This window comes from Diplotaxodon limnothrissa, linkage group LG23, assembly GCF_057381915.1.
Source record: "Diplotaxodon limnothrissa isolate DT_005_m linkage group LG23, D_limnothrissa_male_GT1.1, whole genome shotgun sequence".
In the NCBI taxonomy this organism is placed as follows: domain Eukaryota; kingdom Metazoa; phylum Chordata; class Actinopteri; order Cichliformes; family Cichlidae; genus Diplotaxodon; species Diplotaxodon limnothrissa.
In genome coordinates, this window is record NC_140617.1 from 41,669,918 (window position 1) to 41,682,829 (window position 12,912).

Sequence of the window (12,912 nt, forward strand, 5' to 3'; positions counted from 1 at the left end):
GAGAGAGCTGGATATTAGTTTGGCTTCTAGTCTTTTAGGAGGAGCAGCTCGCTGCCCGTGTGAACTGTCTTCAAACTGTAGAAGACGCACAGACAGACACTCCCCCGTTTAAAGCCCGTTGCGAGGTCCGTAGGTGAGTTTGGAAGCGAGTCCTTTTTTTCCAATTCAGGAAGAAGAAGACGGGGGAGAAGAGAAAGTCATGGACAGAGGAGTAGAATTAAAAAGAAGCTAGCGCCCGCAGTAAAAATAACCTTTGGAGGAGAAAAAGACAGAGAGCAGAAGAAGTGTCCGGAGAGGGAAGAGGAACAGGATGGGGATGGATTTCAGCACTCTGCGTACTCTTATCAGCCGATATGTAAGTTTGTTTTTCCTTTTTTCTTTTTTTAAAAATTAAATACCCTTATGTTCACATTAACACATGCGACTAGTTGCCTACAAACCAAAGATATTTCCATTTTAAATCAAACCTGTGACCTTTTTTGTTATCACCGTTGGTTTAAAATTCCGACGAAGCGGCTCTCAGAGGATTAGGTTTCAATAAAGGGAGTGGAAAGCAACTCACTGAAGAGTGGTTGGGAAACTTCCCGACACTTAAAAATCGTGTGACTAATTAACCTTTATCAACTTATATATTTTTTAATTTTTTCCCCACGTCCCTTTATTTCAACTTCAACAATGACATTTCGGCAGTTTTAAGTTACTTTTTTAAAGTTCATTGCTCCACAAATGACACTAGATCCCCACTACTCTGATCTTGAAAGCACATGTAAAATGCATCTTTCACTGATATTCTTTAAATATATATCAGCTATTTATGTTGAAGCATGTGTTAAATAATAAGCTCCTCACATATCTGTTAGTGCTGAAAAACATTGTGTATCTATATCTATATATATATATATATATATATATATATATATATATATATATATATATATATGTCGAAATGTGAGAGAGATATTATTTGGTATGTACAAAATTGTTCCAAGTACTTTTGCAGATACTGTTCAGACATCTTTAAACAACAAACGCGGTGTGATTTGAATGAGTGAAAGGTTGAGTCACCTCACAGTATTGGTAAGTGGTGGGTGGGTGACTACCTATCTGCTCATGGCAGAACATGCCAAAAAATGCAGACAGGCAGCTATTATCATTCATGTCATCGTTGCCACTCAGTCTCATTTATTATGCTACCTCCCAGTAGAACAAAATGGAACATGAATTATGTAATCCACTTGTTTTCTCCCTGCTAGTCAAATCGATGGGCAGCATCTATATGGGTTACATTAGGCTCGGCAGTAATGTGCTTGACAATAATCCAGACAGTGTGAGCCCTGCTCACATGAGAGCCAGTGAGGTTTATACCCCAGCTCCGTACTCAGCTGAAGCTTAGGCACTGCTTCCCAACTGTTGCAACTAGCTGATTAAATACAATTCCCTGCTGTGTGGAGGGTGAAATGGAGCCATGTAGCTAGAAGCATGAAGAGAGAAGCCGGTGACTGGTGTAGGATGTGGGATGCTGATGAGGTCTGCTGCTGTAATTGGTCTGGATAAATGCTTTAGGTAAATGGGTTAGGGCTAAATTGATTGCATTGCTGCTGTGGTGGAAAGAGGCTGCTGAATACTTAAGATCAGGGTCAGGAACATCCATCTGTTTGTCAGATGAAGGATTCTCCCTGTGACCAAGTCTGTAAAGTGAAGCTAAATGTAAATTCAGGCTTTATACTATTTCTGCTATGATGTAAAGAGCCTGTGGTACGAACAGGCTGCTAAAAACATACTAATAATAAATGTTTGTAGAGTATTTAAATATGACAATTGGTTTAATTTTCAGGTGTTTATAATGACATGTAAACACAGTAATAATATGCCTAGTATCTTAGTCATGTTCTCATCTTCTGAGTTTTCTAAGTATTTCATGTATAGACTTGTTTGTGGCTGTAATTCAGAAACCAGTCTCCTTTGAGTCTCTGGGCTTTGGGCACGTTGAGATTTGTTTCACAAATAGACGTAACAACTGTGACAGATTTTACAGCCTGATAAAGGATCCCTGTGATTTCACAACAGCTCAACAATAAACTGAACTGAACTATGAGAGAATTTTCATCATTAAATGTTAGTGCGTGTTTCTATTAACATGCCGACACGTGCAGTAAACATTTAAAAAGCAGCCAAAGATCAGAATTGAGGTTGTGTGAATTTGTTAATTATGATGCTTCACACAGAAACATTAAAAGGCCCGCTGTGCATGTACTGAAATTTTCGTTATTCACTCTATAAATACATCAATGTTTTCGTGCAAACAGAGTGCAACTGACAGTATTGGGTTACGTACAGTGCATCTTTGTTCTAAAAAAAGTAAATATTGTGTCAAGGCTCATTGTTTCTTTAAATGAGGTGGTGTGAGGAATGTTTAGAGTGGACGCATGATGAAAAATATATCTGTACTGTGGATAATCTACCGCCTTGTGTTTAAAAAGCTGTGCCATCCGTCTTGTGCGATGTCAGTAGAAGCCACAGTAAATTTTATTATTGCGATTGTGCCAAAACTTTCTCTGTTATGCTACAGGCTTGCAGAGGGAAAGTACAAATGAAATAAACAGGTTTAACTGGGGTTGCTTTGTACCTGTTTGTTACCTTTTGCTCTGCAACAGGGTGTGGATCGTGGTGGTGAAAGTCAGTCTCGTCAGTCGCTGCCGCCTCAAATTAGGTAAAAGCTAAATGATGTCATATAAGCCTACAGTATAGCTCTCTTTAAAAGTGTAACATGCAGAGTTGTTCATGTAGTGGCTGCCTGTCCTGTCTAGACCAGTTTAAAATCAAATGTGATGCTGGTAGCACCAAGAGCTCTGAGATACAGTGTAGTTATTCCAAAACAGGTGGCTCACCCTGTTTTGTTCTTTTCCTGAGTTAATTTTAGTCACTGAAATTCTTAGAAGTACTGTTTTATATATTTTCTAACCTGTCTTCAGTGCTCCTCCTCAAGTCTTTTTTTAGGAGATATCAGGAGAAGCACTGTTTAATTGGATTATATAACAGAATTATAAAAGAGTTAGGAAAAAGCACAACGCTACGGTCAGCTTTCTGTCTCAGGAGTGGCACAAAATACAAAGTTAAGTTTTCTCCAGAATTAAATACTTAGATCCAGTGACTTTGTGTCTATCAACGCAAATCACCCATAATGCTGTATATTGGGTGTAACGTCCCAACAGCAGACACAGCTGCTGGTGCAAAGGGACAGAGACAGATATCAGCAGAGCAGCTGAACGTAAATGGTGTTAAGTTGTAATATTTGCCCTTTTTCTCCCCTTATAAATTTCTTGTGTTATAAAGAGTCAATGACAAGATAACGGTTGCAACAGTAGGTTAATAACACACATTAGTAATACACTGGAGCATATGCTGAAAATGTAATGGACAGGAGTTGCACAGCATCTCTTTACTTTCACTATCTGAAAATGATACCAAGCCAGCTGAAACTAGCTAATAACTGAACTTTAATGGTGGCAGAGAGTTCTCAGCTCCAACTGATTCATCCCACACAGCACGTTTGTATTGGTTTGACCTCTTGTGGACACAATACAAATATTATAATCATTTAACACTGTGCAGGTGATTTTCTTTCTTTTTCTTAAGGAACAATGAAATGTTATTTTGACAGCCTATGTTTGTTTGCTTAGCAAACAGAGTTCAGTGCATCTTAGCAGAACTGGACTGTTACTGTTACTGTTACAATGAAAAACAGCAGAGTTGCAAATACCAGGACACTGAAATGTAGAACTGGAGCAGAAATGAGATCTCACTAGTTTCCTGACAGTTGCCCACTAGCCACTTTATTGGTTCTTCTGAAGGATAAATACCTTGCTATATTTTAAAATAATATTAGTAGGCATTCAAAGCATTAACCATCCTTTTGAAGGTATTTTCCTAAATAATCAAACCATATAAGACTAGAAAAAAGACAAACTAAGATTATTTTGGCTTACAGGCTGAGTAAAGTCAGACGTCATATCGGGTTGACATCTTTGGAACTCGCAGTTTGGGAAAAGGGTTAAAAATCTTTAAAATGTGCTTTTCAGTGCTTTTAACAAAACCCATGCTTAGCCAAGTGATTTTTAGTGTAAAAGCATTGGGCTTGTGCAAAACCATACACTCACACATGGACCAATCCCATATGGAAAAGAAATAGTAAAAACTTATATGATTTACTCATGAAAGTGGCCACTTTCAAGTGAGTTTTCACACTTGTATGCTTTTCATACAAGTTTCACACAAGACAGATACAAACTTTATAAGATTTATATATATCTTTTCCATATGGGATGGACCAAAATCAATATACAGCATTTGTATTATTTAGGACTACAATTATCATTTGGTCAGTTATTTTTTTGATTAAATAAGTAAGCTACTTTCAGCTGCCCTCTTGCCACAGGGGGTAACTCTGTGGGATTTGGTTTTACACTGGATGTCCTTACTGACACAACCTCAAAGGAGAGATCGGTGACTCCGGCTGGAATCTACGGTAACCAGCGATCTTTTTCCTTTCCAAGCAAATTATATCACCAGTTTTTATCATAATGTTAGAAAGTGGTTGTAAATCTTATTCAGAATAAATTTCATATTGCTACATTACACTACTACTAATACTACTTTGTAGACTGTAACTGTGAAAATCAAACAATATTGGACGAATCCAAAATGAAACAAACCGGAGATATCATGTTCGTGTATTAGGCGTGTTCAAGAAGCCACCCAGCATTCCTCTCCAGCTACCTAATGTGGCTCTCTGAAAGTCCCGCTGGTCTCTTTTTGGCTTCCTGCCTTCACATACTAGATTAAAGGGTTACTGCTGTTCACTATACCTTCACCCACTTAATCCAGTTTGCAGCTATACTTTCAGATCTAAGCTTATCACTAAACACCTTACTACTTATATTCAGCCTAGTTTTATTTTCTAATTAGCTCACTGATCAGCAGGCTGTATGTGAAGTATGCTAACTGATCCATGCATATGAGGCCATAATAAATGTTCACGTCAGTAGTGGCTGATGATCATGTTGCTGTCTCTATAGTGTCATTCATGCACATTAGTAAGAAGCAGGTAGATGGGATAGTTGTAGCCAGTTGACGCAGAGGGCATCAGATCATATGAACTCCTTGGCTCCAAATGCTTGTCAATAATTCATTAGTAGACTGGCTGACAATGAAGACTGATGTTTGTGTAACTTGTTTAGGAGTCTGCTCACTGTGGGGGCTCAGGGATGCCCCAGGTGGCTTGATGGGATTCCAGAGGGTCCCCATCTAACCACTGTGTTTTAATCACTGCAGGATATAATTTTACAACCGAGGTTTGGTGGAAACTGCAAAAAAGTCCTATGCTGGCTTTTCTAACTAATGCCCTCACAGAAGAGTAGAGATGGAAGACTTCATTGTGCAAATAAAGTCTAACTTGGCTTAACCATAAGGAAGTGCCTAAAGGTTAAACTAAGGTAATCAAGCCTGAAGAAAGGGTTACAGTCGTGAGTCCTACTTAATACTACTACTACTTAATAGTACAACAGTCCATTTAAGATAAGATAAGATAAGATGAGATAGAACTTTATTAATCCCTCGGGTGGGTTCCTCTGGGAAATTCAACTTCCAAAAAAAAAAGCACAGCAACGACCGAAGTTACAGTTACAGAATTGTTATATATATATATATATATATATATATATATATATATATATATATATATATATATATATACATACATACACACACACACACACACACACACACACACACACACACACACACACACACACACACACATATATATATAAATACAGAGACAATATAAATAAAATATACAAAGGGGATAAATAGAATAAATAGGAATAAAAAATAAAAATACAAGTGAATTGCACATTTCAAGTATTGAGTCTATTGCACTGTTGACTATTTACAAAAAGTATTGCACAAGGTATTGTACAGTGAGGTGAAGAGGCACTACAGCTTAGTTGTTCCCCCCTCCTTTGTCCTCCTGTTTCCTGTTTCCCCTCCCTCTCCCCTCCAGAGAGGAGTTAAACAGTTAAACATTTTTACGTGCTTGGGTTCAAACAGCAGAATTCACACTTCAGGAGTGCCACTGCTCTTCAGATTACAGCACTTGTGAATGAAACGACTTGTAATTTCCTTCTACATTGCATAGGCATGCCATGGTATGCCAGAAAAAGGCAATTTTTATGCTAAAGAAGAGTCAAGTTGTTGTGATGCTCAGTAGTGGCTTTTGAAGTTTACTCACGTGTAGCTCCTCCTGCATTGGCGGGTTTCCTCTTAGTGACCCCCATGCTAACAATTAAACAGCTGCTCAGCCATAATGTCGCAATCCACAAGGTTCACCTGGGTTAACCTCTTTAGGTGAAGGATTCACAGGCTCTCACTAAGCCATCTGGCCTCAAGATTGTTTTGCTGCTTCACTAGTTGCTGCTTCTTTGTTTATCTGCATTAACTCCCAGGACTTACTAGAAAACCTAGGTGACAAGGAGTAGTTTGGAATTAAAAGTACTTTCTTAATATGTGTAGATTGCACAAATATGCCAGATTCAGAAGGCAGGGAAAATTTCCAATTTTATTTTAAACGGTTGATCATGTAAAACTATTATATGAGTCACATTATGTTTTTCAGTATTGAGCAGATAAACCTTCTGCAGCCATGTTGTATCTTTACAACAACATTCTACATGTACTTTAACAACATCTTTCTTTTCTATTGGATATGGCAACATTTCCTAAATTCCTTCATTTAAAATGAAGGAATTTCAGCTAGTAGTCCATCATCACCTGCTGCATATATCCATTGATATGTGACAAAGTGAAACAGAACATTACTTCTTTCCTTGTGCTATTTGGATACGTATTCGAAATCCATAGCCGTTCAGTTCTGAATTAATTCAAAGGAGTAAATAATTTTTGTTGCATTAATGTTTCTACACCAGCTTGTTAACATTTTTTCTTTATGTGCTGACACTTTTGAAAAACATTTTGGCTCCTCACGATACTGTCTAAGCAATACCTGCAGTGGAGTGCTATAGCTCCATTAAGAGCCTGTATCAGTGTCGTCGCAGTAACATTACCAGTATATTACAGCTCAATGAACAAGTAGACAGATGATAAATAGCCTTAGGTTAATGGTGCATAGAGACCTCTATCCAAAGAGAGAGACCGATAACAGATATGGAGGGCGAGAGATGTTGTTTGAACTGGGGTCATCATAATAACATTGCTCCAGGTTGCCAGTGAAAGTGCTGAGGGAGGCAGGTGTGCACCTTAATGTTCCCCCTGTCTGAGGGAATGATAGCCGGTCGACTCTCTCCTGGAACACCATTCCCCACGGCCCGCGTGTCAGAGAGGAAGAGAAGTGAAGTGAGCCGCCTCCCCTCTTTCCAAAAAGCTGATGGTGCACTATAAATATCACCCCACCCCACTTCCATTTAACCATAATGCCTTACCCCCTTTCCCCACTTCTCCATTGCTTTGTTGGTTGGAGACATTAGCAGACAGTCATAAAAGGCTATTGATCATTTGGATTTTTGGCAGGTAGTACTTATCTATAAATGTGATGTCATAGGAAGTGAAGCAAAATTTTCTCTACTTCAAAAGTTTGGTTCCTTTTGTTGATGTTCTCCACTGGTCTAGGAATGAGCATCTATCTACAATGCAACGTCTAACTGAAACAATTAAATCTTAAAACTGTTACTTTACTTTTTTGTAACCTGTCCTTTGGGGCTGTACCAGAATATTTGATCTTTAAGCTTTAAATTGTTTGAAGGGGGCATGTATTTTTTCTAAACACTTTTTTACCTCATTGTTGCCAACTTAGTGACTTTGTTGCAATATTTATTGACTTTTCTATGACCTTTAGTAAGGGTTTATTATATATATATATATATATATATATATATATATATATATATATATATATATATATATAAAAACACAAAAAAACAAAGAAAACTGCAAATTTGTCCTTGCTCATCCTGTGCAGCTCTCGCTGTCTCCTTTGTTTTATTCATTAAAGTCACAAAGCAGCAAACTGCAGCTCTCTGACCAAATTCTTCCATATGGCTCTACAAGTGGAGCCAGCTTAAATCACTGCATGGAACAACAATTAGAATATTTGCTGCTGATCACTGCTAAAAATATCATTTTTTTGACGGCCTAATTCTGCTTTGAAATACACAAAGGGTATATCTCCAGCCTTCTACCACAGGTGCATGAAAACAGTAATTGTGGTATGATCTTTGGACAGTGATTAGGTATACATTTGCTGACATCCCAGCTAGTGCAGTAATGTTGTATTGGTACAGAATTGTAAGTATAATGATCAGTAGTTGAAGTCATCCTTGTTTGTATTCATCTTATCTTTCTTTTCATGAATAATAATAGAAATTATTGCATGGTACCAGCCTCCTGCACTTTCAGGGAAAGTTAAAAGCTTTTCAAAGACGTCTGAAGAGAGCACTCGTAAAGCTGTGTTTACAGTTCAAAGCCTTGCAGCATTCTTTTGTGCAACAACTTATCAAAGACACCAAAGCCCCCTCCTGAAGATGCATTTGTTGCTAGGCTACAAAATACAAACTAGCCAATATTACTATCTGGGAACCAGATGATACATACAAGTGAATCTCATGTTGGTGCTCAACATCAAGCTACAGCTACTGGTTTCTTAAGTGGTTTCCATAGTTGAGCAGCTGATGCACATTGAAACAACATGAATTATAATATTTTGAATGCACTTTAGCAGGAACCCATCAGTAGACGACTGTGATCTAACTGCTCAGACTGTCAGTCTGCCAGAAAACATTCAGCCCCAAGTGATATAATAGTTAGGACACAAAGGACTGTGCAGATGTATTTTCAGTTTCCAGTGACGCCTTGATAATGCTTAATTATGAACTGTAATATATGTAGTGCTGCAAATGTCTTATATCTGACAGTGGAAAGGACTGGAAGAAGGATAGCACAGAATAACAATATAGATATAGCTCTGATTGCAGAATTACTGTGATAAAGTAAATCCCTGAAACACACCACATGCAGCATTTTAACATGAATAAATAATCACCACATGAATATTTGAGTACAAATACCACAAGCAAAAGAGGGCACCTATAAATCTGCAACCCAACAATATTTCTCATATTGCGGATCAAGATCAGGTATTAAATCTAAATATGCTTGATTGATTTGCAAGAATGGATAAAGTGCTGTTGTTCGATCAAGATTTGGAATTATAGTTAAGCAAAAACCGAAGACAAAACATATATTTAATAATAATATACAGGGCCTGTTGCTGGGTGTGTAATATCTCCATAGTACTGTTATTTTCAGCTGAATAATATATATTTAAGGAGGAGTAACTCTTATAGTTCACACAATGTATGTACAACTCAACTACAGCGGCATGATAAAAATAGCAGAGGCTACGCTGGCGGTGGAGTAGATGTGCTCCTGAGAGGACTGGGCTTGTTCCAGGATTTATGCATCAAACCAACACGATGTTCTTCCTACAGCAAAGGCGACGGTGCATTTTTTAATATTTTAACTGCTTTATGTTCAGGAAGTCATTCACTTTGTTTCATGGCTGGTTGGTTTGACCCGCAGCTGAAGCATCATCCTTCAGTGAACAGCCAGTAGAAAGGTGTTGAGAGCCACTTTATTCATATTATGTAATTGTGACTATGCATACAATATGAAAAGCTACTACACTGGGGCTCTTATTATCTGAAACCCACAGAGAATCCATGCAGAAGAAGCAGTTTAGGAATGTATTTCCACCATGCTGCTTGGCCGCTGTCAGGTGATTGATGTTATGGGAGCCACGTGATGTCATTAGCTTCCCTCCACCCACTGCCCTGCTATGCTGTGAATTTTTTTTTGTTTGTTTTGGGGGGTGGGGTTGAGAAGCTGGGAATTGTTGCTAAAAAGTTTATAAAACATGTGTCGTCCTCTTTAATTGACCACAAAATTGACCCCACTGCTTTCAGTAGAAGACAGAAAAGAGGATTTTAGAGGATGGTGGATGACAGACAAAATGATGATTCAGACATTAAGATGCAGTAATAGAGTCAGTGGGTGCAGAGGATGAGAAACAGGAAGACGTAATCTCATGGTTGTCAAGGAGATGAAGAACAAACTGACCATATAGTAATTTTCTCCTTTATTCGGGTGCAGCTCACTCTCATCGAGTGTGTGTGTGTGTGTGAATTTGCCTTCTTAGGTGACATGGAAGGGCAGCAGGATTCATGGGGGTGCATGAGAGTGTAGCACCACGAGTAGCACAGAGCAATGAAGCTCAACTGAACTGAACAAAAGTGAAAAGAAATGTACCACATCAACACAAAGCATAGAACAAATACACAATACCCCTAAAGAGCAGAACAGCCATCTCCAAGGATTACCGAGACATCAGATGATGATCACAGTCCAGCAAAAGTTTGAAGAGTCTCAAGTTTTTGTGTCGCCCTGTTTTCGTTCACCGAACTGGAGCGAGCCACTCTTCTCTCAAAATGTAATTCAATGTAACAGACTATTAGATATCTGGACCTAAGAGAGCACCTCAGTGATTTAACACTGCACTGTCAGAATCACAACAGCTAGTTTAAAAATAAAATGCCTGAAGCGCTGGAGCAGAGGATGCTGCGTTTTCAGTTCCACTCATTCTTCTTACTTGTTTAACCAGGAAGACAAAGGAATGGAAGACAGGTGTCATTATTGTGGTAATTTACAGGATTTTACCGTATGGAAAAGGCTTTATGCAACTTTTTTGCACAAATTGTGATAATACTCCATAGCACATGCTCCACATGTTGCTGAAGGAAATTAGTGGGTTTCCACTTAAATGCGTAAGAATACTTATCAGGATATAACTTTGAACGATGTCCACTCAAACAGAAAAATTTATATTGTTAAAAGAGAACATGATTTCTGCATGATTTTAATTCAAAATCTTTAAATGTAAATACAGTAAAAACAGAAGACACAGCATTCATTCAGAAAAACTAATTTGACGATCTGTTAGGAAATACTGATACTTGTTTAACAGCTTTTCAAAAGTTTCATTAAACTTGAATGGAAACAAAAAGAGAGAGGCCTGGAGCAGGTTTTGACTCCAGTTTTTTATCAGTTGAACATCATGTGATCGATTTAAATTCCACTGAGCCTGGATCAGTTCAAACAACTGGAAAAATGGAGCAGTTAGAAATAAGTTCAACAGGGACACATACACACACTTACTCCTCATAGCACAACCTAAACTACAGCTTAGCTACAGTTTCTGTTTGCCAGAGAATGAGTGGAGTTTGAAGGCCAATAAGACTGAAGAGGATGATTCATGCTAGACTTTATTTCCCTGAATATGCTCCACTGTGGCACAGTTTTATTAAGACAGCAGTAACCCAGGGAGCTGATGACACGCTGTATGGGAAGCTCTCCTGAACCCAGATTTTGGAAAGTTTACAAAAATGCTGAAATATTTGAACAATGTTTTTTAAGTTGGGTTGAGTCACACAGTCAGCTTATTTAGCTTATGTTGCTGGGGAAGTAATGACGTGTTTAAAGATGTTGTAAGATGAGTCACTTTGTCTTTGTATAGACAGTGAAAACTGGAAATGATTTGTTTTGTTTTTTCTCAGTGATAATTCTGCAATTTTGAGGGTATTTTTAGTCGATAATTAGGGCCCGAGCACTAAACGTGCGAAGGCCCTATTGTATCTGCTCCGTTTCTTATTATTATTATTCAGGCAAAACAAGGGCCTTTTTGAGGGCCTAAACATGCTCAAAAACTCATGAAATTTTGCACACATGCCAGGTCTGGTGAAAAATTTTGTATTTTAATGCATTTACATATGAGCACTGGAAAATGGATCTACAGCGCCACCTATGCCTTGTTAAATGCAGCCCTACGACCACATCGTTTGAGCTACATGTATGAAATTTGGCACACATTTGTATCATGCCAAGACGAACAAAAAAGTCTTGGGGCCCATTGACGCAAACCCAACAGGAAGTCCGCCATTTGGAAGAGAAGGTGACATTTTGGCTCTAATTTTGCCATTTCCATGCCTCGAACTTTTTCGAACTCCTCCTTGGGATTTGGTCGTATAAGCTTCATCTTTGGTCAGTGTCAACTACACACCTGGGCCATGTTAAATTGCGGAGCTTTTGAGTTTTCACAATACGGTGAGGCCGTGGCGCCACGGCGAATTTCGATGACTCGCCATGAAAATCTTATTGCCTCTCATTTTGTCATAGATTTTCTGACCTTGACCAAAGTGAACACATATGATAAGGCTCCAGCCCTGAACATATTTCAACTGCCATATTTGACATCAGGGACAGCGCCACCTAGTGGGAACAGGAAATGTCATGTTTTACACTTTGGGGTACAGTATTGTGATGGGTGACATCTGCAGCCTCAAATTTCTCCAGGAAAGCCTTAAGGAGTTGGTCTTGGGTTACTGTGAAAACTGTGACTTTTCGCAAAAGGTTGTGACCCCAGCGGCATGGCGAACTTTGATGTCACGCCATGAAGAAACAAATTAGTATAACTCAATGAAATCCAGTCTGATCAGTACCAGACTTTACAGGCATGATGTCAGACCCGCCCTGAACAGATTGATGTGCCCATTGTCGGGAATACGCACAGCGCCACCTAGTGGCAACAGGAAATGTCATGGCTTAAATTTTGTTGTACTGATTTTCACAGGTTCATCGTGGCCACCTCAAAAGCGGTGAATATCACCATCAGTCCTTCATGATGCTGCAGTGCGAAAATTGTGACTTTAAACTGAACGGCGCACCCTGGTGGCAACGCTGTTCACCATGAAAAATAAAGTGGCTTTTGAGGGGCTGGGAAAGTTTAAA

The 12,912-nt window shown here is 38.7% G+C and overlaps 1 protein-coding gene across 1 annotated transcript in view; it reads left to right on the forward strand.

Annotated features, from left to right (window-relative positions):
- The first annotated feature begins 31 nt into the window (after nucleotides 1-31).
- atp11a (ATPase phospholipid transporting 11A) overlaps nucleotides 32-12,912 on the forward strand; it is a 56,831-nt gene continuing 43,950 nt past the window's right edge. Inside the window, exon 1 of the mRNA XM_085348880.1 lies at nucleotides 32-355. Coding sequence (XP_085205006.1) covers nucleotides 311-355 — 45 coding nt within the window. The 5' untranslated portion in view covers nucleotides 32-310. The remainder of the gene's footprint in view (nucleotides 356-12,912) is intronic.